This window comes from Fusarium odoratissimum (assembly GCF_000260195.1).
Source record: "Fusarium odoratissimum NRRL 54006 unplaced genomic scaffold supercont1.1, whole genome shotgun sequence".
NCBI lineage: Eukaryota > Fungi > Ascomycota > Sordariomycetes > Hypocreales > Nectriaceae > Fusarium > Fusarium odoratissimum.
In genome coordinates, this window is record NW_022158687.1 from 1,294,448 (window position 1) to 1,321,906 (window position 27,459).

The 27,459-nt window shown below is 49.1% G+C and overlaps 9 protein-coding genes across 17 annotated transcripts; 3 read left to right on the top strand and 6 right to left on the bottom strand.

Moving 5' to 3' along the window:
* Positions 1-163: 163 nt before the first annotated feature.
* Positions 164-2,052, bottom strand: FOIG_00459 (uncharacterized protein). Its single transcript, XM_031196596.1, has 5 exons — positions 1,633-2,052; positions 1,529-1,554; positions 1,449-1,465; positions 1,052-1,392; positions 164-995 (listed from the first exon to the last, which is right to left on the bottom strand). The coding sequence occupies exons 1-5, from the start codon at positions 1,873-1,875 to the stop codon at positions 426-428; spliced, it is 1,197 nt and encodes a 398-aa protein (XP_031072363.1). The 5' UTR covers positions 1,876-2,052; the 3' UTR covers positions 164-425.
* Positions 2,053-2,381: 329 nt separating this feature from the next.
* FOIG_00460 (protein phosphatase PP2A regulatory subunit B) lies at positions 2,382-5,654 on the bottom strand. 4 transcript variants are annotated; one of them, XM_031196598.1, is made up of 7 exons: positions 5,593-5,654; positions 4,714-5,537; positions 4,599-4,639; positions 4,428-4,525; positions 3,692-4,343; positions 3,053-3,633; positions 2,382-2,994 (listed from the first exon to the last, which is right to left on the bottom strand). In XM_031196598.1, exons 2-7 carry the CDS (start codon positions 4,755-4,757, stop codon positions 2,971-2,973), a joined length of 1,440 nt encoding a protein of 479 aa, XP_031072365.1. In that variant the 5' UTR covers positions 4,758-5,537; positions 5,593-5,654; the 3' UTR covers positions 2,382-2,970. The 4 variants fall into 4 exon arrangements, with proteins under 4 accessions (XP_031072365.1, XP_031072364.1, XP_031072366.1 ...); XM_031196597.1 differs by having other exon boundaries at positions 4,714-5,654; XM_031196599.1 differs by having other exon boundaries at positions 3,692-4,525; positions 4,599-5,537.
* A 524-nt stretch (positions 5,655-6,178) lies between these two features.
* FOIG_00461 (uncharacterized protein) lies at positions 6,179-7,860 on the top strand. The gene is made up of 2 exons (XM_031196601.1): positions 6,179-6,412; positions 6,478-7,860. The coding sequence occupies exon 2, from the start codon at positions 6,766-6,768 to the stop codon at positions 7,693-7,695; it is 930 nt and encodes a 309-aa protein (XP_031072368.1). The 5' UTR covers positions 6,179-6,412; positions 6,478-6,765; the 3' UTR covers positions 7,696-7,860.
* Positions 7,861-7,930: 70 nt separating this feature from the next.
* FOIG_00462 (uncharacterized protein) lies at positions 7,931-9,454 on the top strand (the record flags this gene model as incomplete). Of its 2 annotated transcripts, XM_031196603.1 has the most annotated exons (3): positions 8,271-8,542; positions 8,604-8,866; positions 8,919-9,449. In XM_031196603.1, 3 exons carry the CDS (start codon positions 8,271-8,273, stop codon positions 9,029-9,031), a joined length of 648 nt encoding a protein of 215 aa, XP_031072370.1. In that variant the 3' UTR covers positions 9,032-9,449. The 2 variants fall into 2 exon arrangements, with proteins under 2 accessions (XP_031072369.1, XP_031072370.1); XM_031196602.1 differs by having other exon boundaries at positions 7,931-8,542; positions 8,604-9,454.
* Positions 9,455-9,718: 264 nt separating this feature from the next.
* On the bottom strand, positions 9,719-13,157 carry FOIG_00463 (DNA mismatch repair protein MSH5). Its single transcript, XM_031196604.1, has 5 exons — positions 12,493-13,157; positions 12,191-12,429; positions 11,537-12,142; positions 11,051-11,480; positions 9,719-11,000 (listed from the first exon to the last, which is right to left on the bottom strand). The coding sequence occupies exons 1-5, from the start codon at positions 12,989-12,991 to the stop codon at positions 9,916-9,918; spliced, it is 2,859 nt and encodes a 952-aa protein (XP_031072371.1). The 5' UTR covers positions 12,992-13,157; the 3' UTR covers positions 9,719-9,915.
* Positions 13,158-13,534: 377 nt separating this feature from the next.
* On the bottom strand, positions 13,535-13,999 carry FOIG_00464 (DNA mismatch repair protein MSH5; the record flags this gene model as incomplete). Its single annotated transcript, XM_031196605.1, has 2 exons — positions 13,535-13,892; positions 13,944-13,999. 2 exons carry the CDS (start codon positions 13,997-13,999, stop codon positions 13,535-13,537), a joined length of 414 nt encoding a protein of 137 aa, XP_031072372.1.
* A 350-nt stretch (positions 14,000-14,349) lies between these two features.
* Positions 14,350-15,972, bottom strand: FOIG_00465 (uncharacterized protein; the record flags this gene model as incomplete). Of its 2 annotated transcripts, XM_031196607.1 has the most annotated exons (3): positions 14,381-15,574; positions 15,623-15,694; positions 15,748-15,972. In XM_031196607.1, the coding sequence occupies 3 exons, from the start codon at positions 15,970-15,972 to the stop codon at positions 14,381-14,383; spliced, it is 1,491 nt and encodes a 496-aa protein (XP_031072374.1). The 2 variants fall into 2 exon arrangements, with proteins under 2 accessions (XP_031072373.1, XP_031072374.1); XM_031196606.1 differs by having other exon boundaries at positions 14,350-15,694.
* A 101-nt stretch (positions 15,973-16,073) lies between these two features.
* FOIG_00466 (uncharacterized protein) lies at positions 16,074-20,036 on the bottom strand. 3 transcript variants are annotated; one of them, XM_031196610.1, is made up of 6 exons: positions 19,821-20,033; positions 19,660-19,754; positions 19,489-19,606; positions 19,326-19,424; positions 17,943-19,275; positions 16,119-17,832 (listed from the first exon to the last, which is right to left on the bottom strand). In XM_031196610.1, exons 1-6 carry the CDS (start codon positions 19,983-19,985, stop codon positions 17,714-17,716), a joined length of 1,929 nt encoding a protein of 642 aa, XP_031072377.1. In that variant the 5' UTR covers positions 19,986-20,033; the 3' UTR covers positions 16,119-17,713. The 3 variants fall into 3 exon arrangements, with proteins under 3 accessions (XP_031072375.1, XP_031072377.1, XP_031072376.1); XM_031196609.1 differs by having other exon boundaries at positions 16,134-17,511; positions 17,569-19,275; positions 19,821-20,024; XM_031196608.1 differs by having other exon boundaries at positions 16,074-19,275; positions 19,821-20,036.
* Positions 20,037-20,294: 258 nt separating this feature from the next.
* Positions 20,295-27,437, top strand: FOIG_00467 (uncharacterized protein). Of its 2 annotated transcripts, XM_031196611.1 has the most exons (5): positions 20,295-22,122; positions 22,177-24,555; positions 24,610-26,375; positions 26,433-26,522; positions 26,577-27,437. In XM_031196611.1, exons 1-5 carry the CDS (start codon positions 20,536-20,538, stop codon positions 27,109-27,111), a joined length of 6,357 nt encoding a protein of 2,118 aa, XP_031072378.1. In that variant the 5' UTR covers positions 20,295-20,535; the 3' UTR covers positions 27,112-27,437. The 2 variants fall into 2 exon arrangements, with proteins under 2 accessions (XP_031072378.1, XP_031072379.1); XM_031196612.1 differs by having other exon boundaries at positions 24,610-26,522; positions 26,577-27,406.
* Positions 27,438-27,459: the final 22 nt, after the last annotated feature.

Sequence of the window (27,459 nt, forward strand, 5' to 3'; positions counted from 1 at the left end):
CAACCTTGAAGATGCGTGGGAAGGTTTGAACATCTGCATCCTTCCCAGCTTGGACCTGACCGACATATCATTCCGTCCAAGTTGCTTCCAGGGTCTTTTTCAATGGATGTCATCGGTGTTTTGTGTGGTGTAAGGGCTCCTCCTTACGAGCACTATAGGCTACTTGATATCAACACAAATATGGTAAATATCCACGGTCTATTCGAAAATGGCATTCTCGATTGTCTAGTCTATATAAGCTCTTTGGCTTTTGGTATTCGTTAGCATATAAGATTCACCATAGCGCCTACATGGTAGCATTGGACATGACGTCCGGCTACACTCAGATCGTCTCTTGCAAGGTCCCCCTTAACCATCAACGCCGTCTACAATTCGATGAGCGTTGCAAAAACCCTTTATACCGACGAAAACACGCAACACGCTCCTCAGCTTGCTTTGTTGGCCCTGGCAGAAACTCCCTTCTCCGCAGGTGTCTTCTTTCTCGAACCCACTGAGTATAGCCCGCCGGCACTGAAAACAATAATAGCACCTAGGAGTGTACCAGGAGCTAGCTTGTTACCAAATAGCCAAATGCTTAGAAGTAGGCTGACGAGCTTTCGGATGTTGAGGACGATGGTGACGGTGAGAGCCGTTGAGGCAGCGGCCAGAAGGTTGACTCCCCGGATGCAAGCATATTGAGTAAGAACATTGGTAATAAGGAATAGGATCTGACTGGGAATCTGGAACTTAGTGGTCGCGAAGCCGAAAACGCCTGGTAGTTGTAACGGGGTGCTCGTCATAAGATGAGCAAAAGTACGTGCCATTGACGGAGCAAAAGGCAGGAACAGCGGCAGAGAGAGGGCATGCGAGTAGAAAAGGTTCTCCTTCCACTGAGGGCCGTATTTGGCGTATGTTGCCTCCGTGTAAAGCCCCATGATGGCCGAAAGAAGCTGAGCCACGAAGAGGATCACCAGTCCAGTGCTGAAGGCCGGACGACCACTGCTTTCACTTGTACCCTATAGCCAAGAGTTATTAGTGTAGGCCTAGCAAAGCTCGGAGAAGGAATGTCTACCTTGGCTTGAGCATCCGACCATGCAGCCAAGATGACGCCGAGTGTCAAGAGGACGACGGCAACAACTTGCATTTGAGAATACCTCTTGCCATATAGATAGCCTGCCGCCATAGTTGTGATACTTCCGCCAGATCGAAGGATGATATGAACTGGAACGGAAATATCATAACTGAAGGCGTGGTTATTGAGGACATTGATGGTGAAGAAGAGAACAATGTTGAATATCCAACGGCTGATGGGAACCTTGTTAGGTGTAAGGAAGAAACGACTGTTCTTATCAAATTGAGCGATGAATCCCGTTACAGCGACGAAGAGAAATTGAACAAACGTCAACAGAGTTCCTGCAATGAAGAGAATGCGTCAGTTAAAGGCTACGGGACCGCAGACGATTTCATACCACTTGATGGTTCAAAGCTATACAAATAACTCATCAGTCTCATAGCACGGTATGGGTGATTATACACATGGGAAACTCACTTGACGATAGCTTCAAGAGCATAAACCTAAAGCCAGCATGGTTTGAGTCAGTCCATATGACCATGTAAGACAATTGGTAGCGGGGGCTGGAAGTGACAACGTACATTTGAACAGCATCCTCCAAAGATCAAGCTTAACATGACACCAACCGTCAACAATGAAGGTCCGACCTCGTGAGCCACCAGATTGGCAATGTTCTGCGCTACAGATGGCCTCGATCCTTGCTCCAGGTCATTAACAGGAGCCTCTTGAGAGGCGCTGTCACGACGGATCGAGTTCTCGAGGACCGTCATGTCTGAGGCTGCTGTCCTCTTGCGGAGGATGTGGGAAGGTATTTCGGTCGCCATCTCTGTGGGATGGGAGGTGTAAATAGTGAAAAAAAGGAGTGACAGGTGGTATCCCTCAACAAAGAGCTCTGCTGACAAAAAGCGGCTGGGCCGAGTTATTGGTGTTGCCCTTGTGTCTTGCTTGTCCTTGCCAGGTAATGCAGAAGAGCCAAGATGAGACGGGGGCCGAGGGACGCTCAGACTCTTCGATAAGGCTGGGGGTTGACCCGCATCAAGTCAGCGGTACCGTTGTACCTGCATACCCACCAAGATTTCATTGGACCAAACCGTACTGAGTACACGTCAAGAGTTAGTGCTGGCTGAACAGCCCTATCTCATCTCAAGTACCTTAAATTCAACCAGAGACCGTCCATCGCAGGGAGGTACTGCATGATGGAACATTGCTGCATCAGAGGTCGTGGCAGCTCAATAGCCTCAGAGATTGGCTATGAAGCTTACATAGGCCTGCGTCACGATACAAACGGCGGATTGGTCAAGAAATTACTAAACAATCAACTGCTTGTGTTCTTAGAGGCGTTGAATGCGGCCCCTGCATCTAACCTTACCATTATCCATCATCAGTCTCCCTCGAAACTCCACTGACCCGAATGGCGGGCGAATAGCCGTCCATCATTTTAACTTGGCTTCTTCTCAGGCATGAGTGGCATTTCTTTGATTCTCAATAGTCTCTTTGTGGTTTCTGCTACACGTGGCGACCGAACGCCAGCCAATGTATCCGTTCACCTCCCTCCCATGTGGCTCTTCCCGCTGGTTCATTCGCTTGCTTCATAGACAGATAGCCAGTAGCTTTCTATCGTCAGTCTTTTCAACGGCCACATCCAAAGGGCCTCTTCCAGCTTTCTTCCTTCTCTCCGCGTAGCATTCATTCCAAGCACTATCGATGATACGTGCTATCGCTTCTAAGTATAGTAGGTCGTGTTGTTCCGTATTATCATTTCCTGCACCATCGAGATATCACGTCATGCCCAAGAAGAACTGGGCAGATCCCACCATGACTGAGGCTGAAGTACTTATACTCTTGCTGTTGCGACTTCGACTTCCAGCCAGGGACTAGCTCGCTTAACTGCCCTACGAGATGAACGCCATTACCACGGTCTAGAGTGCCGAGAAGACAAAGAGCTGTGTCCGCAGGTTAGCCCCAGGTTGACATACAAAGGTGTGCCTCAGTTTCACTTACATTGTTCGTAGCTGCAATCGCAATACTGTCCTCGAAGGGATGCCAACTCATGTGCAGGATCTTCTTGTTGAAATCGATCTGGTCCGCGTCTGTCTCCTTACGCATTCGCTGGCCCTGACCGCCTGGACTACCAGCCCTAGATCCACCCTTCTTGCCATTGGTGGCTGTCGGGCTTGTCGAGGCGTTGATTGGCGTGGGCACACCAACCTTCTTCGCCTTGAAAGCCGACTTGTCCGCCTGAAGGACCACCTCGACCTCCTTGTCAGGGTCTGAAGGATAGATCATGAAATTGTTGTTATAACTGCCCGTCATAACATTCTTCGCATCACCAGAGAAAACAACTTCAAACTTGTCGAATATACTATCGTTCTCGTATGTGTCACACAATCGTGGCCGGAGATGCTCGTGGATCGGTATCGTCTTTACAGGCTGTCGCTCCATGTTGATATCCCAAATCTTTACGGTGAGGTAATCGCGAGATAAGATGTATCGACCGTCATGTGAGAACCGGACATCGGAGATAGAGGAGATGATTTCGGAAAAGAAGGATCGCGACGAGGGGTCTTCTTCCTGTTCAAATACTACGAGTAGTCAGTACGCTTGCAATTATACAAGTTCTTACAATTCGGGTGCACAAACGTTTCGCGTGCTGGTCGCATAGAGCACTCTCTCGCATGTCAGCAAGCTTGATGGTGCCCTTAGAGCTGGCATACATGAACCAGTTGCAGCTCATGGGGTGGAATTCGGCTGCTGTGATCACTTCAGTAAGTTCCTCCATATTGGCAGGCTTGATGTCAACGATGTTGAAGCTCTGGTCCTGAATATTGAGGTTCCAGAGGTTAATCCGCAAATCATCGCTGCTGATGAAGGTCTCTCCGTCGCTGTTCACCGAGATGCTGTTGATATGATAGGCATGTGCGTTGGCGTATGTCCGGCGTGGCACGGCGGCAACCACTGTGTCATGATGTGTGAGCCGAGGCAGCTTTAGGTCGGCGGCGTTCTTAAACTGATGAGATGGTAAAGGCTTGGGAGCGCCGCCACCACCTGCAATGCTCCCAGGAGTTACATCGTGAGAGAGATTGTTCTCCGCCACAACCTTGAGCGACTTCTCGAACACCTTCCATAGCTTGATTGTCTTGTCGTTGGTAGACAACAGATAGTGTGAAGCGTTTTGTCGCCTGCACCACTTTATCTTGTTGATCTTTTCCTCGATCTCAAGGGACTTCAAATAGTCGAATTCGGGCTCATGCGACTGAAACTCGGTGTGAAATTTGTACTCGCAGGTTTTTTTCTGCATCCATAGTTAGCGGCGACAGTAGGGAGTGCAGCGCCAAAGATAAGCGGCACGCAAAGACATTCGGGAATGGTGACGTACCGTCTCGTTGCGTTCGAAGAGCACTACTCTACCTCCCTTGTCGCCAGTAGCGAGATAGTTTCCGGTATGGTCGAACTCAACCGTCGAGATGATATCAGCTGTATCAGAGCGTGGCAGTTAGTAACCATGACGGATAACTGGCTCTGAAGTAGGCAGAGGGTGGTGACATACCTTCGGTGATGTCCTCAACATCGCCCTTGTCACCAAAACACCTGCACACGACAGCTCAGCTTCACCTTCAAAAACACGAGAGGTACCCAATAATGGATCAAGAGAGATAACGTACTGCGTGAACTTCCACGTGGGCGAATTCGTCTCGCTATCAACCATCTTGGTGAGCAGCGAGGGCGGGGGTTAGGAGGGGTTGTGGTTGTTGGTCGAGGGAGGCAAAGGTCAGAATCGATAGCTGTGGATTCGAATGGCGGGGCCAAGGCGGAGGTGAGGATTAATCGGAGCCGAGAACTTGGAAACAGCGAAAGTAGTTGATGTTGACGAGTCGAGGCGACACGAAGGGAGATGGGTGGATGATGGAAGCTACAACAGCACACGTCTGGTCTGGTGTTGCGGTGGGTGTTAGATGGCGTAAGGTAAGGTGGTGAGTGGATGGGCGGTGGTGTCGTTTCTGGATATCGTCTTTTGTCGGCGCCGCAGTGGGGTCTACCAAGATATGCCGCCGTGATCTATAGACGTCGTCCAAAATTATTTCCTGTCCGGCGGCAGGGAGGGATATCGGAGGCAGGACGGCGGAGGGCTGAATGATGTTAAGAGGTGGGCAGGCGTCCAAGGCTGAAGAATAATGGTCGGGTGGTAATGGTGGTTGTGGTGGAGGTAGGCTGGTCTGCTTTGGTTTGGACGTGAATGTGGATGTGGATGTGGGCGAGGAGCAGAAGCAACGGAGGGCGGGCCAAAGAGATGAGGGAGGAGACAGCGAGCGGAGGGAGAGCGCTCTGCAGTCTGTGCTGAGCTGCGCTGTGCTTAGGTTGGTGAGCTGCCTACTGCACTGCACTGCGTTGCGCTGGCGGCACAAGACCTGGCTACTGTAGGTAGGTAAGGTACCTAGGTAAGGGAATGCAGCTTAAGATAGTAGTGGAGGTCTTAAGCTATGTTTAGCTGTAGTAGGTATTATTATGTCTGTAATTGATCGAGTTTCGTGATGTTTACGTACGGAAAGGTTTCGCTGCAGATAAGACAGTTTCTCCGTGTCGAGAACATATCAAGAACAAGTTGAGATGGGCAGTGACGCAGCAGAAACAAAAGTCAAGCTGCTTTGATCTGATCCAGTTCGATTTCGGGTTGGCCTGGCTGGGCCTGGTTTGGGCTTGGCTGGATGATCGATGGGATAGGACAGTTTATGGTGGATCCCTCAGGTTTGGGTTTATTTTCAGGTCAGGTTCCCCTACGCCGATGATTCTGCGAGAGAACTGGACCTCCAGTAAGAGTCGAGCAACAGCTCAGAGCTGAGTTGGCACTTAGGTACAGAAGCCACAAGAGAGCTCCAAGGCTTCATTGCCTATAATAGGCTGTGCTTCAAGGCTAAACGCCACCAGCATACTAAAATCGATGACTTAACGTGCCTGTGTGGGCTGCTTCTGTTTGTGAGGGGTTACCGACCTACTGACCCCAACAGCTCAACCCTTGGAAGCCCAAGTTTATCTTGACAGATTTCTGCACAAATCAGAGGCATACATAGCTGTAAGCTCTGCTAGCGACGAGAGCTAGAGCTACCTAGGCATGTTAGTTCTTCAAAGTGAGGCTGCATGATAGATCAGCCTGACTGACAGGCCATTACGCTGGTCACTTCAACGCAACTTACATCTACCTTGATCCATATATCAGATCAAGCTTGATGTAACAGCGGGGTATCCCTGGATGACTTGACATCCATAGGTAGGTATTCAGATAAGGAGCTGGCAGCATGGTCAGCACTGGTGGTGGAATATAGAGCGCGTTCCATTTTGATCTCATCTCATCAAAGAATAATCTAGGTCAGCTTCTTAACTCAATTATACTTGCCAGAGCCGTTTCACTGTCGACTCATGAGCGGTATCAGGCATTAAGTTTTCTCGGAAACCCGGTGCCAAGCTCCAGGCCGATCGGCACCCGCTCATCCGCCCGGAGCGGTTTTGACATGTGCCCCCGATTCAACTTCATCGCGGCTATTTTATAGTTTAATCATATCCTAGACGTCTACAACGAATGAACCGAAGTGCTCATTATCGGTCTTCTAGAATTTTTCTACCAAGCTTTCTTCCTTCGACTTATCCAACAAGACACTCAACTCATTGCCTCTGCTGCTGGAGCAATAGCTGTTCATGCTCCTCGGCTAATATAGACAGCCATGGACAACGACAACAGACAACCACCGGGAGCACAACCACAAAACGATACATCTGCAAAATCGAAAGGAAAGGCCACAGATAACGGTTCTGGAAACTCTGACTCTATCACCAGCCGACTTCAGGCTTCTGGCAGGCTTGCTCTCCATGCTTTCGGAACGGGTCCAGATATAAGTGGCCAGCGACCAGACGAAAAACCTAGCTCCAGTGGCAGCAGCATCACTGGGAGAAACTCATCTAGTACGGGCGACGCGTCATCGCACAGGTTGCGCTCAACAGCCCATGGTGAACCGTTACGCTCACAGACAAATTTGGTTTCTGGTGCATCGGCCGAAGCATTTGACGCCTTCTTCAGTGCCGACACTACGTTAGAGGTTGAGGATGCCAGTCAATATGGAAGGCTCCCAAACCAAAGTCACCATATACCATCTACGCCAAGCGCTGTTCTGGAGCAAGAGAAGATGGATGGCGCTGCTGTAGTCAACCTACTCGATGATTCATCTGGGGGACTTGATGGTGTTTTGCTCGGAGCTCATGATCCGGATACCGAAGATGAAGGCCTTACACCAGAGGCGGCAGCCAAGCTGAGAGAAACCCTATTCCCTGCAGATTCGGTTTTCTCTGGCTTTCGCTGGGATGATTTACTCAACTTTAACCCCGAGTTTCTTGATCAGGCAGGACCTGAAGCAGATTTCGAACGGCAGCTTCACTTTGGTACAACGAGTGCCGACGAAGTGAGGAATAGCTACCTTGAGCAATGGGACAAGGTGTTGAATGGGTATACAGAATATGTCTGGGGGGATTTAGAACCTCTGATAGCTGAAGCTCGAAGAGAAGTCGAAGAAGTTAAGACTCAAGGTCTTGATGCTGTGCCTCAGACAAAGGCACTGGATCGGCTACGACAGATTTTGGGCCATGTCCGAGGGTTTTGAAGAATTAAGTTACAGGTCGATCTCAAATATTTTGACCAGCAGTAACAATCATACTTGGGGTATAAATGTATTTATATGAACACTGACTTCGAAACAATGGCTAATGTGAGGTTAATTGATCGAGTCAATTTTAGCTTGGTGCCAAGGGTTGCTCAGTCAACAAGGGTCCATGACATCATCCCACGCCTTACCTAGGTACGCTGAGTTGATTGGATTGTCTGTCGTGTTGTTGCCCAAGGAAACAAGCTGAATGGTCTGCTCGCTGCACAACCTTGCACTTGCGACGTTATGGGCTAAGCCCTTTGGTTAACGACCCCACTGGAATCGTCTTAGGTTCCTGACTTGGAGGCTGGACCTGGAATCTGACAAGGAAGAATAGACGAAGGCCGGGGAAAGGAAAAAAAAGAGAGAGAACACGAGACGAGGATCTCATTGGGGCTTTCTTTTACGAATCCAACCAACATTCGCTGCTCCTCGCATGCTTTACCGACCTGCAGTAGAACGTCTTGACCTCTCATCCTCGTTCTCGCAGCTGAACCAAATCATATCTCGTTCGCTTGCTCTCAACAATCATCATGCTCAGTTATAGTTGCATCTGGCTCGGCCTCGCTGCAGTCTCTACATCTGCTCAGAACATTCCTCAAGTAGAAGCAATAGCAACGGCAGTATACGCCCCAGCCTACTACATTCCACCAGCCTCTGTCATCTTCAGACGGGACGATTCATGCCCAGCGAACACATTCCGATGCTCTGAGGAGCTTGGCGAGAGATTTAGCGACATATGCTGCCAAAACGGCCAAACGTGTGCCGTGGACGCCGACGATGAACCGGCTTGCTGTCCGTCTGGGTGAGTGCTCAAAAGTCGGATTCCTTTTTCGACGAACGAATTGACTGCTAACGATGCCAAGCGCTGTCTGCACAGGTACAGCTCCAGCCTCAGCCACTGGCGAACCAACCGCTGAAGCATCCTACGTCCCGAACTCATATTTCGCCTTCCCTTATGCTGCCACGACATTTTCAAACGAAGCTGCATGCACCTCAGCCGTTGGTGCTTGCGAAGAAAACTACGATCAATGTGTTAATTTCCTCGGAGATGGAGGCCAATATGGTGTCACTATAGTTGTACCTGGTGGCGGAGGTACAACAGTTCAGGGTGGTGGACAGGCTCTGGGTTCGTCATCAGCAACCGCGGTCTGCTCCAGTCTAAGCTCTCGTGCTTGCAGAAACGTTTCCAGTGATGACTGCTCGGATTATGGGAACGATGCTTCATCCTCCAACAGACTCGCCTTGTGTTTTATGGGTTTCGGGGCAGGCATTGCCATACTCAACGCCCTGATTTAGGTGCCAAACAAGCTGATATGCAACTCGATACAACGATCGCGGGCCTTGCAAGCATGATTGCTGGTGCTTGTGTATCAGGATTGATTGAACGCCCTGCTGCCGCTGCCGAGGAAGACATGTGCTTGCCTCGATGCTCAAAAGGATATTTGCGCTCACCAGAGCGAATGACTGCAGTTACGACGCATTTTATGAATACCCTACGTTGATAGGGCTTGAAACTATGAAGCGTGCTTATCACAATATATATAGGATCTGAAATGGGCTTATGCTGAAAGACTTGACGGGCGCTTGATGTGGAATGTATGCGTGTTTTTGGTTTTGTATATAGAATAATACAGCAACAAACATTGACTTGACTAACCATTCAGTCCTGTGTTGGGTTTAGCCACTTTTATTCTTTCGCCATGTATTACCTGACCTCTTTTCATTCTTGACTTTGAGGGTGATCACTTAGCAATGTGTTTGCTTCACTATTTAAACATTCTCAAGCCTCATTGAAAACGCAACGTAGCTCTCAGGAGCTTCATAGTGGAAAACGGTACGGTTTCAAATATTCCCATGAAGCTAGCACCTTAAGCCTCATCCATGTAATAAGAAGAGACTCGACAGGCCTTGCCTACAGTTCATGATAATGCAGAAACTGACCGAGGCAACCATTCAATGGCCTTCAATCATCGGGTAGTCAAGTTCAATGAGGCTCTAGAAGCAGCAATAGGCATTACTCATGAGCTTTAATAGATGCATTATTTACCTTACGTCAAAGATCTTGATGGAACCATGACGAGGAAGTAAAGAAAAGTGTTCAGCCATAGCCCTCTCATAGCACTCGCGAAGTCGCCCCCTAGTAGTTCAATCTCATATCGACTCGGCAACAGCTGCTCAAATACCAGGCGATAGTATATCCTCCAATACCTCAATAATAGAACCCCTCGTATGTTCTTCCCGGTTCGAGTTGGCCTCATCTTGGTCGCCGAAGGTCTCGCTTACAAAAAGCCGCGCAGTCATCTCTGCCTTCGCAAGCTGGACTTCCTCTGCTCGAGAAAGGCGGGCACAAATCACACTCAGGTCTTCGTTTCGGGCCAGCAACTTTGAAATGTTTTCTGCACGTTCAACCACTGCGCTTGGCACCCCATTCAAAGCTGCACATCTGCCTCCAAAACTCGACGTGCTATGACCATACTCAAGGTTGAAGAGAAAGGTCACTTGATCATCAACAAGTGATGCATTCCAGTCCATTCTGACGTTCATGTGCGCAATGCGTAACCCATTGTGATTTTCCAAATACCCACACTCGAAAACTTCATGAAAGTGTGTAGCAGCAAGTAGACGAGGGCACTCGGGTCCGAGAGATAGGTAGTAGTCCAGTAACGCGGCTAGCAGTCCGGCACCATCATCGCCATTGGTCCCTTTCCCGAACTCATCTACCAAGACGAGGCTTCTAGGTGTTGATGATTTCATTGATAGCGCAGCTTGTTTCATGTCCCTTGCAAAAGAGCTCTCGCCTCCAGACATGCTTTCCCTAGGAGATATACAGGTCAAGATGCTTTCTGTGAGCCCAATTGTTGCCTGAACTGCCGGCACAAAACTGCCGATGTGGGCAAGATACACAATTATAGCTGTTTGTTTCAGATAGACGCTCTTTCCAGAGTGATTTGGCCCAGTCAGGACCAGAGCCTGAGGAGAGCCGTCTTGGACCGCCGTTATGTTTGATGTCCCTGTAAAGAGATGGCAGGGATTTGGGATAAAGGCTGGCACAACAAGTTCTTGTAGAGGATGACGGCCTTCCTCGATGTGAATAATGCTTGCTTCCACCATTTGTGGTGCATGCCAATCGTACTTTTCGGCACCAAGCGCAAGGGCAAGTATTGCATCAAACTCACCACACATGTCTGAGGCGAGCAAGAGAGGCTCCTCGTGCTCCAAAACTTTACCTGCAAGACCATGTATAATCTCTACCTCCCGATCTGCCTTGCGTGAGTTAAAGCCTTCAAAGCGCTACTGTCAACAAGCTTACCTCCAATCTGGCAATACATGTCCCCATATTCCTCGTCTAACTCTCTCATGTAGCTGTTTTTGTAGCACACTGCACCGTCCGCAGTAAACAACTTTTCCCAGGCTCCAACAGCTGTCCCCTCTCCTTCATATTGCCCGTTACCTGTCAGGCGATTTGATTCCACCACTGTGAGAAAACCTATTTGTGGCAGAAAGATGCACGATCGAACATGCTTGCGTGCCCATTGTGGTAACTCCCTATTGAGTTGGTTGACAACTTCTGTCAGGAAGCTGTCCATCCCGTCATACCGTCTTTTGAGTTCGTCAAGTTGAGGATCAATTCCGGTTCTGACGGAGGATCTGTGTCGTGCCTTGGACTGTTCAAAATCGATTGTCTTGTTGATCATGTCTCCAACAACTACTAAGCTGGCCGGTTCGAGAGTATGAATGAGCTTAGTCAATACTATTAGCTTAAACCGTTAGATCACTTCTTGTAGCAGCTCCTTACTTTCTTGAAGATCACTATATCAGAGCCTCCATTAAACAAGCCTATCGTGTCTCTGAGAGTCAGAGCTTGGGCGGTGAACTTCTGGATTGTTGCCCATACGCCCCTATCGAAAGAATGACCAGCGGAGGGAAACTCAATGCCTTTTCGCAACTGCGCTAGCGTGGTGCGCATGTTTCGAATTTTTCGTAGGGTCGAAGTCAATTGTGCAAGTTTGTCGGCGTTGTCTGGTTGAAGCAATACTGCGATGGTCCTCTGCCTCTCCGAAATGATGTCGAGGTCCAACAGGGGTCGAAGGAAGAGTTGGCGTAGTTGTGTACGACCTTGAGGGGTACAAGCCAGGTGATGGAACAGTCCATATACTGAAAGACTTTCTTTCGAATTGCTCTTGTTCGCATCTGGTCCCCACGCTTGGCTATTGGGGTGCAATTCGGTCTGCAGAATTTGCAGTGACAAGAGAGCGTCAGTACTGACATACATGTAAGTATTAAGGGAAAACATGCGAATGTCAACAACACGAAAGAGAACTCCGGCAACTTGTCCATCAGGGAGAAAACCAGCGGATCGTCGACGAAGAATATCGCCAAGTAAAGCACCAGCACATCCTACCTAAAACATATTAGCATCCCAGTCACAATCATAAAAGTGTGCACTTACTGATACCTGGCTATTCATGTTTATGCAGCCTCCATAGCGAAGTTGACGGAATGCCTGCGACTCGGGCTGGGAAAGACCCGGTATGGATTCTTCACTTCCATCCTTTTCAATCCCTGTGGAGAATACAATACCAGTAGCAGATAAAGCTTGAGAATCGAGGCTGACAAGTCGTTCGTGTGCCGTTTCGATTGAGAACTCTGACGACTGCAAGCCGCGGAAAATGACCCCTTTTGAGGTACCTGTGCATGGCTATCGTCAGTTGCTCGTCCTACGAATTGGAAGATACATCTATTTTCGCTGACCTTCTGACGCAGTGGTCTTCTCCAGATGGTCGCGGAAACTGGCAGATGCTCTTGCAGATACAAGAAGACTGGTTGGTTGGATGTGGATAAGGAATTGCTCCGCAATGTCGAGTGAAGCCGTGGCAATGTCCTCAGATACATGTAGAATCCCGTCAGTAGTTGAGAAATATGCGCACCCAATGGTGGAATTCTCCCTGAGATCGATGGCCATGACAACTTCATGTTGAATGGGCTCACTGCTGCTTCGAGCACGAGTGTTGGCATTGGGCGTCTGCGGTTCTTGTGGATCTGAATAATGTCCTTGGTTCTGAGAAACAGAACTGAAGCGGATTGATGAAGAAGGATCGCGAGCTCGCGACCGTGTTGAGCCACCTCTGGAGGACAAACCGCCACTGTTTCTGCGGTTATATGTGCGGCCTCTCCAACCTCTACCTCCTCGGCCTCGGCCTCGGCCACGACGACTCGAGCTAGAAGCACTCGAGCCTGGCGTCCTGGGCATATTGGCCGAGTGGATTTAATAGGCTTGTTGCCGGAAGACCAGAGGAATATGCGGGGAGGGAGAAGGATGAGTTTACCGCGCCGTGCAATTAGCAGGCATCCAATGACAAGAGGAGAGATCAGGACGGGAGTGACCTTCCGTAGTTGTCTATGCAAGTCAAGGCAGGTGCCGTTTACTGCTTCAGTTATTTCCCAGTGCGTTGGAAGTTTCATGGCAGCCCTAAGTTTCCTCTTGGCCTTTGTCATCATGGGAAGGACACACATGTGGAAGGAACTCGATCGCAAATTTTACCTAATGCAAAGAGATCCATGAACGATCGAGTATTTGTGGCAAGTACCAACACTCTTTTGAATGGGACCTATTGTTCCAATCGGTGCAACTGACTAATACAGTATTGAATGTGGTCATGCAGGTATATGAATAGACTCTATTTGGTTCTGGAGGCTGGTCGCTCGTCAACAGCGCTTCATTTTGCTAAGATAGAATTCCGTCATATCGATAAGGGTGTGATGTCGCCCATCTTAGGTGTCTGAGCTCTTGTCGTCACTTCTCTTCAGCCTTGACCCAGCTCGTAAATTCACGGCGCTGCTTGCGGATGTCAATGAAACCTGGCCTCGTCTCAAGCACACTGAAAGGGTTTCCCCGATAGTCCTTTTCCACCTCGCCACTTCCTGTTTGGAAACCAGCCTCTCCTTCGCGTTCAATCTTGCCAGCCCACTCGTGCCACTTAATAGGTCGAAGCTTTGGAGTTCCCAGAACCAAGCCCAGGACAATGATCAAAGTCGCTACCAGTGCTTCGATAGATATGTCGATTGGGAGCGAGTGTGTTGCGAGCGGCTGCGGTTGGCCATGATGCACCGCTGTTGACGAGATGACGGAGTGCTCTTGCGCGGAGTAGCATCTGGAGTGATTGTCAGTTTCCTGCTAAAATACCAAGAATTGCCGAGCTTACGCATGTGCTAAGAGGACTAGACCAGTAACGGTCACTGTTTTAGAGATCCAAGTCATCCTGTGTTGGAATCAGACAGCTCGGTCACAGTTGCGATGAAGATGGACGTCGTCTTGGGGACAAGTCACGGCTCCTAGATGTAGACATGGGTACTAGCATCCAATGACTAAGCCTATGCCATTCTCCACCCATGCACACCACAGACAGTGTTAGCTTTCAAAGACGGAATGATTCGAATTACACATTAAGATAGGAAAATCCTAGTCATAGTGTTTGCCAAAAACCTGACAATTTTTTTTTTTTAAAAATAGCCACAAGGAAAACCAAGTCTAAATCAAACCGCTTGATCCAATGTATGATGCTCGAATCCGTTCACCCAAATAGTAAAACACACAAGGGAAAATTGCTACAATTACACGGCGACATCATGACGCCATTCATCACTGGAGTCCCTGCTCGGTCTGTGCATACCAATCCTCGAAGTGACCAGGTTCGTCCATGATTTCGACTTTCCAATCATCCTTGCTTCCCTTCAGGTACACGTCTTGTGCTGTGGTGTCTTCGTAACCACCCATGACTGGCATCAAGCCTTGACCACTTTCCACGTGAGACACCCAGCCTTCTTGGTCAAAAGGGACGGTGGCAGGGATCCCATCATAAATATCGTACTGAGCAGGTCCGAAGAGATGGGGAGCGGCATTGTCAAAGCTTGATCCAGGTGGTCCGTAGTAGTTGGCGAATCCATCAAGCCCGTGTACAGGGTAGTCGATGGCACCAGGAGAAGGGGTTCTGCTGATTACTTCGTTGTTGATGTTGAGACCACTGTACTGACGAATGCCCATATCAAAAGGGCTGGGTGTGATATCATCGTATGACAGTGAATGGGGTCGACCTGAAGCCGGGTTAACATACATGTCATGGTAAGATGGTATGGCTGGCTCTCCGATCGCATTACTCGCAGCATCGTAGGCGACTGGTGTCTCGCCTAGTCGTGTAGCATGGCGGAATCTGGACTTCCGACCACCTCCGCCGTTCCAGCCTGAGTCGTTGTCTGAATAGTCGTCATTACCATCCCCATCACGTTTGACCTTTCGTGGCTTTGAGGGTGTGAACTTGTATCCGGGGTGTGCTCGTTGATGGTTCACACGCTCTATTCTGGCCCATTGATCAAAATTCTCCTTGATTTGCGCTGGCTCCAAAACCCATGCGGCACCGCAGACTTTTGAGACATGCTGGTGGTTGTTCTGAGAACATTGCGTCTTAGCGACTTCCTGGTACGCCTTTCGGTATAGCATAAAAGCATTCATGGGACGTTTGATCTGACCAGCCTTCTTGTTACGCGAAGTTTCCGACAGTCTCTCTTCAGTTGGCCGACTGACAAAGGCCTCGATGTCAGAGACATGAATATCGGGAAAGTCTCTGGCGGCTTCGGAAAGCGGTTTTGAAAGCATGTTGGTGGCATTCTTGGCTTTCTCTGCACGGCTTCTCTTCTGAACTCGACCAGTTTTCACTGCTGGTGATCGTGAAATAAGCGATTTCTTAGCGATATTGAGACCACTGCGGGTCGTAATTGCATCGCTAGATGGGCAAGGTGCTGAAGGCGACGCTTCCGGAGTGTACGGGAGATGGTTCTGCTTCGTTGGCTCAGCTGTTGGCTCTTCCTGTGCTCTCGTGCAACCTACATTGTAGCCAATCTCATCGGTCAAAGGACCATAAGGGTTACTTGTGATACCTAGACCTCCAGCATAACCTTGCTATTGTCGCAGGTTAGCTATGATGACAACCAGTCTGGACCTGTTGGACTTACAAACGAAACATCGCTGCCTTGAGAATAGACAGTTGATGGCTCATACACAGAAGAGTCGTCGTCACGAACGGGAGTAGAGTATCGAGTTGAGTAAGAGTAGCCGGCAAAGCTTTGTTCTGGGCTCATAGAGCCTTGAGGATGCGAGGTGTGTGACTCCATGGCCACTGGCTGCTGAGAGAAGCCGTCAGAAGAAGATGGCGGAGTTGGAAGGATCTGTTGCGGCATGCCGCGTGTCTTCCGCCGCTCTTAGATATTGATTTTGGCTAGAAACGGGACGCAAGGATGGAGAAGAGTCCTGCGTTGTTGTTGTTGTTGATGGAGTCAATGGAACGACACAGGTACTATAGTGAACAACGGCAAGTGGACTTTGTAAGAAGCACAATGTAGATGAAGAGATAAAGTCTGATCTTTTGACAGTAGCTATGTTGGTCTTAAGCGGCCTGAAGATAGAGCACTCAGCAAGGGCGTCTTTGTCGGATTTCATTGAGCTGCCACAAGTGGTTTTGTATGTGCTTGGGACATTCTGATACCATAGATATGTCTACAACGCCAGGACCATGCCCACAAATAGACAAGCAACGACCTGATGCCCCTAAGTTCAAAGAGAGCGGAGCAGACGACTGTCCTGTTGGGAAACAGACCGCAATGCGGACCGTTACCAGAGTGGTAGACCTCTCCAAGCTGCATTTACATGTGTCGTTGGCCGGCATCCTCCACCCTCTACCACCCACCACACTACACCCGGGCCAACATGGAGAAACACAGATAGAATAGAAGCCCTATGAGCTTAAGAGATGGGGCCGCTTGGCGTCCAGCCGCAATCCATTCAATAGAAACAGAATGTCATACTTTTGATTGTGCTTCCCTGCGCCGCCTTATTCGCATGCCACTAGTTCAGCCACGGCGCATTCCTTTGATGTGCGCATCCGGCCCCTCTGGCTGTCATCAATCATCCCAACTTGAGACGTTGTTGACTTCCTATTGTTTGGTGAATCGATCTCGATCTATTATCCGTAATGTTCTCTTACTTATAACCAAAGGCGCCGTGCCATCCTGATACTCCGACAGCTCCTGTCCACCGCTGTTTTGCTTTGCTTCCATTAGCTGTCTTGCCCTGCCATGCCCTACCAGGCTTGTTATGTGGAAGGCTGCAGCATGTTTGCTTCAAATGCCGGATAACTGGGACCAAGCGGCCACTCGCAGTCATGCTGGCAGCGTCTGTTTGATGTGTCGCGGTAGCCGAACGACTAACCAACCAAATAATCCATAATTGCCCAGCCTGATCTAGCCCTGTGCCAGCCTGGTCTGTTGGTTCTGTTTTGGCAGATCATCTCTGCCTTTAAGACTATTCCGACCTGGCGTCCAAAAAAGAAACAGGCTTCTATTCGAAGCTTTGGCCATTTGTTCCTGACCATCATTTTCATCACGCCTAGCAATGTTGATAGACACCCTATTTTCGGCATAGATTCGGCCATTCGCGTCTCGCGTTGCTGCAGTGCTTCAGATCACAAATCCTGTTGGTCGCTCACTTGCCTAGTTTGATCTGGAGACGATTATAGAGTCCTTGCAGATGGGGGAAAGTGTGATTCGACCTGCCTGTGCCATCCTCTCATTTGAGGCCCCATGACAGGCAATTGTTTTGAATAGCTCTATCCCTCTCCAATGAGAGAAAAAGACTCATCTTCTTCTTGTTAATACTATTATCGTATTGGTTGTGCTTGTATTGCTGTTGGAGATGGCTTAGGGATAAGTCTCATATCATGCCTAAACATGGTTTAGAAGACTTCCTAACACAGTCATGGCGTTGACCAGGACCCATGCCTTATTAAATCCCCGTGTTTGGAGCGTTCATCGGTTTTCAAACGGTCTTGGTGGCTCCGATGGTTTGATTGGCGGAGTCAAAATCTGATGTTGAGGAGAGGGTGATAGTGCGACTGGAGGAAGTATTGGAGTAGCAGCCTTGAATCTATTCGAGCTGGCCGAATCGATGGGGCGGGGTGGTGAATGCTTGGTTGGGGAGAGCCCAGCGATAGAAGGTATAGTTCCGTTCTGCTCGTGAGCTGCTCGATATATCTCGCGGCTGATCTGAGGTGTGCTCAACGCCGACTCAGCTGTTTTATCCCCCTGGAAGCTGTCGATACCTTTCGAAGGACTAGGTGTCCGGAAGGACGTCATCGGGGTGGTCATAGACGTACTGCGTGATGGGCTGCCCTGGATGCTAGCATCTAGCTTGACAGGTGCCGGAATCACCGGTGTCCCTTTGGGTGTGCCAAGCACCTCCTTACTCACCTCTGAGCGGGCGTCCATCATACTAATTGTGAAGCCAACGCCATTGACATTAGTACCAGGGGTGGAAGTCAATGGAGCCAAGCTATGTTCAACGTTGCCGTTAGATGCGTCGTGATCTCCATCTCCTGTCCCGTTGACCTTCTGAGCCTCCCCACTAAGGGATAACCCTAAGTGACTCGAAGAGCGAGATGGATCTGGCCGGGCGCCGGAGTTAGGTGGACGATTGAGCTTCAACTTGATAGTTGGTCTGGGCCGTTTGGCTTCTTGTTCGCGCCGAATACAAGAAGCACAGATATAGTGGAATTCTGGCTGGTCAGCTGCTGCTTCGCTCAGTCCAACACATTGACTATGCTGCCAGACATTGCATCTCTCGCAAGCTACGCTGTGAGCTCCATCGTCCACTTGGCCATAGAGACCACAAGTGCAGTCGAAAATCCAATCTTCTTCCTCATCCTCGAGCTCCTTCAGAGCTTGCTTGTTTTTCTCAATTTCAACTTGAAGACGGCGTTCAGATACTCGTCCGCTGCTACTTGATAAGTTCTTGCTGTCTTCGGAGAGTTGTGCAAGTTCTTCCTCATGCTGGACGCGTCGTGCCTCGCGTTCTCGTAACCGTTGTTCACGAGACACCAGTCTTTTATCGCGCTCCTCTTCCATTTTAATTTGCGCCAATTCTTCTCGTCGTTTGCTTGCTTCTTCTTCCTTTCGGTGTCGTTCTTCCTCCCGAGTCTGTTCCTCCTGCCTCTGTTGTTCAACTTTCCCAGCAATTCGACTCGATCGTTTTGCATTCGCCATTTTGGCAGCGTTCGCTAGCTCTCGCTCTCGCTGTAACTCTCTGCGTTGCCGAGATTGTTCTTGTTTTTCAAGGATAGGAACAAGGTGTTTTTCTAGTTGGTCGCGCAGGATTTTCTCATTCTCGTCACGCGTCTTCCGAAAACCATCCACAACAGATCGTACATCATCCAGAGTTACGGCGAGACATTCCCATGTCATTCCACCCAGGCCATCATCTTCGCTAGGCGTATCTTCTTTGATTTCTTGATCCGTTTCAGCCACTTCTTCTTCTGCATTCAAGGTCGTGCGTCGTCTTTTGCTCGAGCGCCGACTTCCATACGATGCTCTGGATTTCTTCGGTTTGGTGGGTTTCGTAATCATCGGAGGTTCTGTAAGCCGATACACTCGGTTATCGTCCAGCACGAAGTAGGTTCTGTCATCTGCATCCCAACCATATGGTTCTATTCGCTGGAGTTCTGTTAGTGGCTAACCCCCTTTTTGTTGAGACGTGAACTTACCCAACTTGTTTGCTCGCTATCTTTTTGCTCTTCCATCTTATCCCGAATGCGCTCAGGATGGATCATGGCCCATTGAGTCAGTTGTTGCATGACCTTGATCTACCCAGACAGTGTATATTAGCCTGGATCACTGACCGGGCCTCGCAATTTCTTCATAGCCTACCTTGGTAAAAATGTCGAAATCGTTGAATTTGAGGGGTGTTTCACCAAAACCGAAGGGGTTGTAGTTCGGCGATCTCTTCGTAAATTGTTTTCGTGCTTGGTCATCGAAAATTTCATGCCTTCGAATCACCATTAGCAAAAAAACAGCATCTCCCAATTCCTGGAAACGTACGTTAAACCACGATGCGACGAAACTAGTTTGAGGAGGGCGAGGGCAATGTCTGCCAAGATACTCGAGTTCGGCTTGAGGCATTCCGTTTCAATTTCCTATGAAATGTGTTAGTTTGTGCCCCTATCGCTTTCATGAAGAACTGGGCTGCTGTGTGGCCATACCTCAACATCAATAGCTTCGTCGATTTTCGCAGCCTTGCCAAATATGTATATCCACTGGCAAAGGTTCGCAAACTGCCACATATTACGGATGCGATGCTGTAATGAGTGTTCTGTCTCACCATCGTCGCCATCGATGGCCGCAAGCGAGCGCTTGCGAGACGGCATGGTTGAAGAAAAAAGTTGATGATGTCGATGTCAGGATGCTAGTCAGTCGCGTCACAATTGTCAGAAGCGTGTTTAGGCGTTTCTAGGTCGCGAAAAGCTGGGACGAGCTGTGGCGCACTCAGCCACAAGCACATGCCACTCGTATCACTTTTCGACTACCCTGGCTGGCCAACCTGGGAATTCAGCTTACGACCTCCATTTTTCCAGGGGATGAAACTCTCCACACTGTAGCAGAAACCTTGTTCTATAAAAAGCACACGGCATTTCATTGCACTCTGCCAAAGAAGCTGCTGTGTGTACAGTGCGTAAGCGGGAGCTTACTGTCACATCCAGCCGTCCTACGGCATCCTAGGACTCCTGATTAGGATGTAGCGAACTGGCTACCTCTTTGCTTCTACGAATACCTCTAAACCATACCTAGTTCACGCTCTCTATCGTTTTTTTTTTTTCATGAAGCGCTAACGATGCTTCATTCTGGTAGTAGTACTAATAATCACTATTCTTCATGACATTGGACCGCATTGGCGGTCATTAGTCCTTTCGTTGGTCCATGTCTTCACACTCTTGGGATCAAGACGGGCGCCCTGCGCGGCACCTGTCTATTCCGCTTCAGAACTTAGACGGATCGCATCTCGATAATCAACAGACGCAAGCTGGTCTGTCACGGCAACAACCGAGCTCAGTTTCTCCGCCCGACGTTCCTCAAATGTCTGCCAATCTTCCTGGTATCTCAACATATTGGGACCAACCCTACGATCGTTTCGACGACGATGTTAGCCCAGGGTCACCTATAGATCCAATGGCTCTACAGGCTGCGCTCCCTCCGGGTATGGATCACCATCAGCCAAGTCCTCCAATGCCTTCTACACCGGTTCGTACATACGACCCGCCTGCTCCCTATATCGAAGATGCGCCGAGTACCGATTACGCCGAGTCCGATCGAGTTCCGTTGACAGCTGGAGTTGAGCCCATCTCTGGTTCTTTATCTGCCAGTAATTTGGATGACCGAAATCGAGACAGTTTTCAAACAGTTTCAAGTTTGGAAAACAGCCCGTCGCGCGGTCGCAATACGAGAAGCCTCGGCGAAGATTTAAGAGCAAGCTATGGCTCAACTCGAAATCGTAACTTTGGCGCTTCTCTTAATCCTAACGAATATCGAAGGTCAAGGTCGCCTTCTACATCGGGCGCTTTGTCCCGTGCTGGTTCGATTGTGCGGGCAATGTCACAGAGAGTTGTCAACATAAGCGGAGAGACAGAAGTCATTGATCATCGTGCATCGAGGCATCGCTCCCGCTCACCTAGTAGACATGATCAAGATAGGAATCGGGATACGATGAATTCGATGTTTGCCGATACTTCGTATCAACCACAGTTGGTTCGGTCGTCAAGCGAAAAGTCTACAGAACCACGTTTTAATGTGACCGAAGCTGAGCCAGATATACCGAGGCCTCCTTTACCAAATCCTCTGAAAGGAAAGTCTCTGGGAATCTTCTCACCGGACAACCCTTTGAGACTACGACTCTGCGACCTCTTGGTCAACCCATATACGGAGCCATTCTTGCTTCTTTTGATAGTCTTGCAGGCTATTCTTCTCGCAGTTGAGGCTGCTCCGAATGTATTTGAGAATGGACGCCCAGAAAGATGGGGACAGCATCCTATTGATTGGGCTATGCTTGCTCTTTTCATTATCTTCACTCTGGAGATTATCTCGCGTATTATTGTGTCTGGCTTCGTGTTGAACGCAGCAGAGTACAGTACAATTGACCGTAAACGGGGAATCCGAGCCGCAATAGCAGACCAGTATCGTGCTGTTTTCCAACCGGAGCGGATAAAATCCGTAAAGAAGAAGTCGCAATATCGACCGGAACCGTCAGCAATCTCAAGATCTTTTACAACATTTATGCAAGGCCAGCAAGCATTGCCAAGAACTCTGGAAGAGCACCAAAGGTTTCAGCTTGCTCGACGAGCATTTCTACGCCATTCCTTCAACCGTTTCGATTTTGTTGCCGTTGTCTCGTATTGGATCACTTTCTGCTTGAGCATTTCTGGCCTTGAAACTAAACACGATCTTTATGCATTTCGAATGCTGAGTTGTTTACGAATTTTGAGATTACTTGCTCTAACGAACGGTACTGCGGTAAGGTTATCATGATGCTTGAACATATCAACAAGCACGCTTACGAATTCTTAGATTATTCTCAGGAGTTTGAAGAAAGCAACGCCTTTACTCGTTCGAGTTGCATTTCTCCTCACATTCTTCTGGCTTCTGTTTGCAATTATAGGGGTCCAGAGTTTCAAAGCCAGTTTGAGTCGGCAGTGCGTGTGGCTTGACCCCCTTGATCCTACGGACCTTGATGCTTCCTACACAAACGAGGAAGCTTTTTGTGGCGGTTACTTGAACAACCAAACGGGCGAAACCATGCCGTGGCTCAAGTTCAACAATTCAGAGTCCTTGACGGACCTTATGAATGGAACCAACGAAGGAAAGGGGTTTCTGTGTCCTCGAGGTTCCATTTGTCTTCAGCAATCCAACCCGCACAATGGCACGGTCAATTTTGACAACATTTTCAACTCCCTGGAACTTGTGTTTGTCATCATGAGCGCAAACACCTTCTCCGATCTTATGTACATGACCATGAGCTCGGATTATGTCCAGGCCGCTCTCTTTTTTGGTGCAGGCATCATGATCATGATGCTGTGGTTGACGAACTTGTTGATTGCTGTCATTACCTCATCCTTCCAGGTCATTCGTGAAGAGAGTAAAGCCAGTGCATTCACTGTCAGCCAGGAATCGCCGGTGCAAGCTCGATCTGACGAGAGAATTCGCCGAACATCTTCTTTACAACGCATATTCCATAAAACCCGTGCAGTGTGGATTCTGATCATCACTTTTGGGTTGCTATGCCAGGCCTGCCGCAGCGCAACCATGTCAGCAAGAAGAGAGCGCTTCATCAACACTGCAGAGATCATCGTTACCATTCTTCTCGATATTGAGATGATCTTTCGAATTGCGACTGATTGGAATTACTTCCACAAAAGTTGGCGTAACCTCTTCGACCTCGGCCTTGCGATTATCACCTCCATCATATTAATCCCCCCTATTCGCTATACCAGAGCGTATTGGTGGTTGACGGTGTTCCAAATCCTGAGAGTTTATCGTATTGTGTTAGCAATACCAGTGACAAGGGAGCTTATTCTCCTCGTTTTGGGCAATGCTGCTGGTATCGGAAACCTGATGTTCTTTGTGTTTCTGATGACATTTTTGGTGGCGATTTTTGCTGCGCAGTTATTCAGAGGCGAAATTCCCGTGTATGAAGATGGCGAGCTCAATCGTATCTCGTTCTACACTATTTACAACTCCTTCTTGGGCATGTACCAAGTTCTGACAAGTGAGAATTGGACAGATATTCTTTATACTGTCACCTCCTACACTAGGCACAAGAATACCTCATGGATAGGAGCTATTCTACTCATTGGCTGGTTCATTGTGGCTTTCTTCATTCTCATCAACATGTTCATTGCTGTAATTCAGGAGAACTTTGATGTATCCGAAGACGAGAAACGGCTTCAACAAGTCAAGGCTTTTCTTCAAAGGCGAGACCTTGGAGCTTCATCTAGCAACCTGGCCCTTTCTACAATATTCGGCCTGTCCAAACATCGCAAAAATAAGGACCCCCTTGACTACGGGCCAGCAACAGTCGAGATGCTTCTCAAAGATGCGGTGGTCCGCGAGTTTCTGGATGATCAAATGAATCCTAAACCTGAGGAGGACCGGTTGCACCATGCCCCTATTAGAAGCGCAACTACGCTGTTGGGTGGTGAGATCAAGCCTGGCCGCCTCTCTGCCATGTGGGGACGGGTGAAAGGGTGGTTCAGCGACAAAGAGCCCAACCCCTTTTATTCAAGCTTGCGGTTTGACGGCGCGAACGAAACCTCAGATCCTCGACAAATGGCTGAACAGGCCATGTCTGCCACTATGACTCGAAAGAGGGCTCAGCGAGAGTATCTTGCAAAGTACCCAAATTACAATACCTCCTTGTACATCTTTCCACCCAACAACAGCCTGCGCCGTCTTTGTCAGCGGGTCGTTGGTCCTTCTCGGGGCATTGAGCGCATTGATGGTGTAGTTCCCGATACCCTCCTTTGGTATTCTTTCACGATATTCATTTACGCGGCAATCGTGGCTATGGTCGTCCTCGCATGTGTGACCACTCCTCTTTATCAGAAGGAGTATCAAGAACAACATCAGTTCAGTATTAGGAATTGGTACATCTGGACAGACATGGCTTTTGCGATTGTGTTTACTGTTGAAGCTGCGATCAAGATCATTGCGGACGGACTCCTGTGGACCCCCAATGCATACTTGCGAAGTTCCTGGGGATTCATGGACTCAGTTGTTTTGGTCACTCTGTGGATCAATGTTGTTACGCTCCTCATCAATGACGGCGCTATTTCCAGAGCAATAGGCGCATTCAAGGCACTTCGTGCACTTCGACTGCTGAATGTTAGCAACAGCGCTAGAAACACATTTCACGATCTCATTATCGTTGGTTGGTGGAAAATTCTAGGCGTGAGTTGCCATCTCCTTACCTGTAGCCGTGTTCTTTGCTAATTGCTTTCCTAGGCCGCGTTTGTCTCGATGTCTCTGCTCATCCCGTTTGCCATTTATGGTCTCAACCTATTCAATGGCTTACTTTTGTCTTGTAACGATGGTGGCGACGGAATTAATACCATGGATAATTGCTATGGCGAGTTCGAGAGCACACCATTTAGCGACGACTGGCCAATGCTTGCTCCGCGTGTTGCAGCGAACCCCTTCTTCAGCTTCGACGATTTTGGGGCATCTTTATTTATTCTATTCCAGATTGTTAGTCAAGAGGGATGGACAGACGTCTCTTTTACTGTTCAAGCCATTACCGGCCGCATGAAGCAGCCCCAAGACCTAGCGTCAGAGGGCAATGCCATCTTCCTTGTCGTATTCAATCTGTTGGCCACCGTCTTCGTACTCACGCTCTTTATCTCTGTTTTCATGCGGAATTATACCGAACAGACAGGTGTCGCTTATTTGACTGCGGAACAACGGTCATGGCTCGAATTACGAAAGATCCTCAGACAAATTTCACCTTCAAAGAGTTCTTATGACGATTCTGAGAAGAGCTGGAAGAAATGGTGCCACAAGAGAGCCATCGAGAAGAAGGGTAAGTGGTACCAGACAATTACCGTTGTTCTAGTACTGCACTTGATCGTGCTTGTCTCGGAATTCGCCAGTGAGCCATGGTGGTGGACGCGATATCGCGACTTCGTTTTCTTCGCCTTCATCGTGGCATACACGGCTAACATTGCAATTCGTATCATTGGCTTGGGCTGGGTGCGTTTCCGACGAAGCTCGTGGGATCTCTACTCTCTGTTCATTGTCTTCGGGGCATTTGTTTCAACTCTCGCGTTACTCATATCAGACACTGAGATTGAAACCTATGTCCAGCTACATAAGGTGTTCTTGGTCGCCATTGTACTCCTCCTCATTCCTCGCAACGATGCACTGGACCAGCTGTTCAAGACGGCCGCTGCTAGTCTGACAGTTATTGGTAACTTGCTTGCCACCTGGCTGGTATTCTTCCTGGTCTTCGCCATTGCCATGACTCAAGCTTTTAGTTTGACACGATTTGGCGAAGAGACTGCGGAAAACATAAATTTCCGAACCGTCCCCAAAGCCCTGATTCTGCTATTCAGGATGAGTCTAGGTGAAGGATGGAATGCTGTCATGGAAGATTATGCCAGCATAGAGCCGCCACTTTGCGTTGACGAGCCTAGATTCTTCGACAGTGACTGTGGTAGCCAATCGTGGGCCAGAATCCTGTTCATCGCATGGAACATCGTCAGTATGTATATCTTTGTGAACCTGTTTGTGTCACTCATCTACGAGAGCTTCAGTTACGTCTTTCAACGCTCGAGTGGCATGGCTGTTGTTGATCGCGATGAGATTCGACGGTTCAAAGAAGCTTGGCGAAGCGTTGACCCAGCAGGTACTGGGTATATCACGAAAGCAGCCTTTCCCCGTCTTCTTGGCGAGCTCTCAGGCGTCTTTCAGATGCGCATTTATGATCCAGAGGACAGCGTTCACTCTATTTTGGAAGATATAAGGGACGATGTGAAACTCACACATCACTCGTCCATTGCGACAACCAGCGGATTCAGTGGCATTGACCTGAACAAACTCAATGCACGGCTGAGGAGGATTGACGTGGAGAAGGTGCGCCACCAGCGTCGGCGCTTTAACATTTTTTACGAGGAGGTCTTGGTGTCCGCAGATCCCGACAGGGGCATCTCTTTCACGAGTGTTTTGATGATTCTTGCTCACTATAACATCATCAGTGATAACAAGAGCCTGAAGTAAGTTATCCGACCTGCCGCATATCTGTACACCAAGGCTGACAAAAAACCGCAAAGACTCGAAGAGTTCCTAAGGCGTCGAGCTCGTCTCCAGCGAGTAGACGACCAAGTCCGACGTGGCGTGGTATTGGGCTTCTTCGACACATTGTAAGCTATCTATAGCCGAACCCAGGAAAGGAAAATTGCTCACCATCAACACAGATATTATTCAAGACAATTCAAGAAACATATGCTACGAAAGCACTCGGCCCGCATGACGGCAGTTCCACAGCTGAACATTCCGGAGATTCTTGTTGAGAACGATCTGAGCGACGATGAAACAGGTGGAGCAGGACCGAGATCTCCCCTCTCACCAGCCTCGCGTCCATCGAGTGTTGACGCAGGCGAGCCACGCAACTGGCTGGGATCTGTGGATCTATCGTTGCACGACACATCGTGGAGTCATCCTCTCAGCTTCCCCAGGGCCGCGCCTCCATCACCCACAACACCTGCGCAACCATTAGCCTTTAGCTTTGAGATCGAGGAGGATGATCCACATGAGCAACAACAACAATCGACGACGCAAGCAAGATCGTCAGCGCCCTCGGGCCGTGAGAGCAATCATTTGGACCCCATTAGCCCTGTGCAAGTCCGTGGAATGCTTGACGACTCGGTTTGGGGCGAGAGTATTCGCCGCAACGCCACAGTCCGACAAACACAGAACAGGGGCTCACAAGGGTATGATGGTTTCCACTGAGGAGGAAGCGATGGAGGAGTTGAAGTTGCGGTTGACATGGAACTTACTTGTGAGGAGGAGGGAAGTCCAATTTTGGTGGTGAAACAATGCGATCATGCACATGGCATCAATGGAGGTTGCATTCAGGAAAGCGAACTCATGGCATAATTCAAAGCTGAGCACGGCGTTCCAGGGCAATCAATACATGAGCAACAGGGGGGGAGACAAGGCTACCCCCGGTATCTAGTTTCGGTCGATCAAGATTCAAAATAGACATACATTTTTCATGCACAGAACGTTCGGGTACCAAGACGGCCTCCGTGTAGCCCAGTGCGGTGATACGCAAGAGCAAGGTGTGAGACTGGAGAC

Coding starts and splice junctions, on each gene's coding strand:
- FOIG_00463 (XM_031196604.1), bottom strand. CDS start 12,991: ATGCCCAGGACGCCAGGCTCGAGTGCTTCTAGCTCGAGTCGTCGTGGC. Junction 12,430..12,492: donor GAAGACCACTGCGTCAGAAG/GTCAGCGAAAAT, acceptor AGCCATGCACAG/GTACCTCAAAAGGGGTCATT. Junction 11,481..11,536: donor ATATAGTGATCTTCAAGAAA/GTAAGGAGCTGC, acceptor GTATTGACTAAG/CTCATTCATACTCTCGAACC.
- FOIG_00460 (XM_031196598.1), bottom strand. CDS start 4,757: ATGGTTGATAGCGAGACGAATTCGCCCACGTGGAAGTTCACGCA. Junction 4,344..4,427: donor TCTTCGAACGCAACGAGACG/GTACGTCACCAT, acceptor CTATGGATGCAG/AAAAAAACCTGCGAGTACAA. Junction 2,995..3,052: donor CGATTGCAGCTACGAACAAT/GTAAGTGAAACT, acceptor CTGCGGACACAG/CTCTTTGTCTTCTCGGCACT.
- FOIG_00461 (XM_031196601.1), top strand. CDS start 6,766: ATGGACAACGACAACAGACAACCACCGGGAGCACAACCACAAAACGAT.
- FOIG_00466 (XM_031196608.1), bottom strand. CDS start 19,985: ATGCCGTCTCGCAAGCGCTCGCTTGCGGCCATCGATGGCGACGATGGT. Junction 19,607..19,659: donor TCGTCGCATCGTGGTTTAAC/GTACGTTTCCAG, acceptor GGTGATTCGAAG/GCATGAAATTTTCGATGACC. Junction 19,276..19,325: donor ATAGCGAGCAAACAAGTTGG/GTAAGTTCACGT, acceptor ACAGAACTCCAG/CGAATAGAACCATATGGTTG.
- FOIG_00467 (XM_031196611.1), top strand. CDS start 20,536: ATGTCTTCACACTCTTGGGATCAAGACGGGCGCCCTGCGCGGCACCTG. Junction 26,376..26,432: donor AGTGATAACAAGAGCCTGAA/GTAAGTTATCCG, acceptor AAAACCGCAAAG/ACTCGAAGAGTTCCTAAGGC. Junction 26,523..26,576: donor TTGGGCTTCTTCGACACATT/GTAAGCTATCTA, acceptor CCATCAACACAG/ATATTATTCAAGACAATTCA.
- FOIG_00459 (XM_031196596.1), bottom strand. CDS start 1,875: ATGGCGACCGAAATACCTTCCCACATCCTCCGCAAGAGGACAGCAGCC. Junction 1,555..1,632: donor TTGGAGGATGCTGTTCAAAT/GTACGTTGTCAC, acceptor TGCTGGCTTTAG/GTTTATGCTCTTGAAGCTAT. Junction 996..1,051: donor GGTCGGATGCTCAAGCCAAG/GTAGACATTCCT, acceptor TCTTGGCTATAG/GGTACAAGTGAAAGCAGTGG.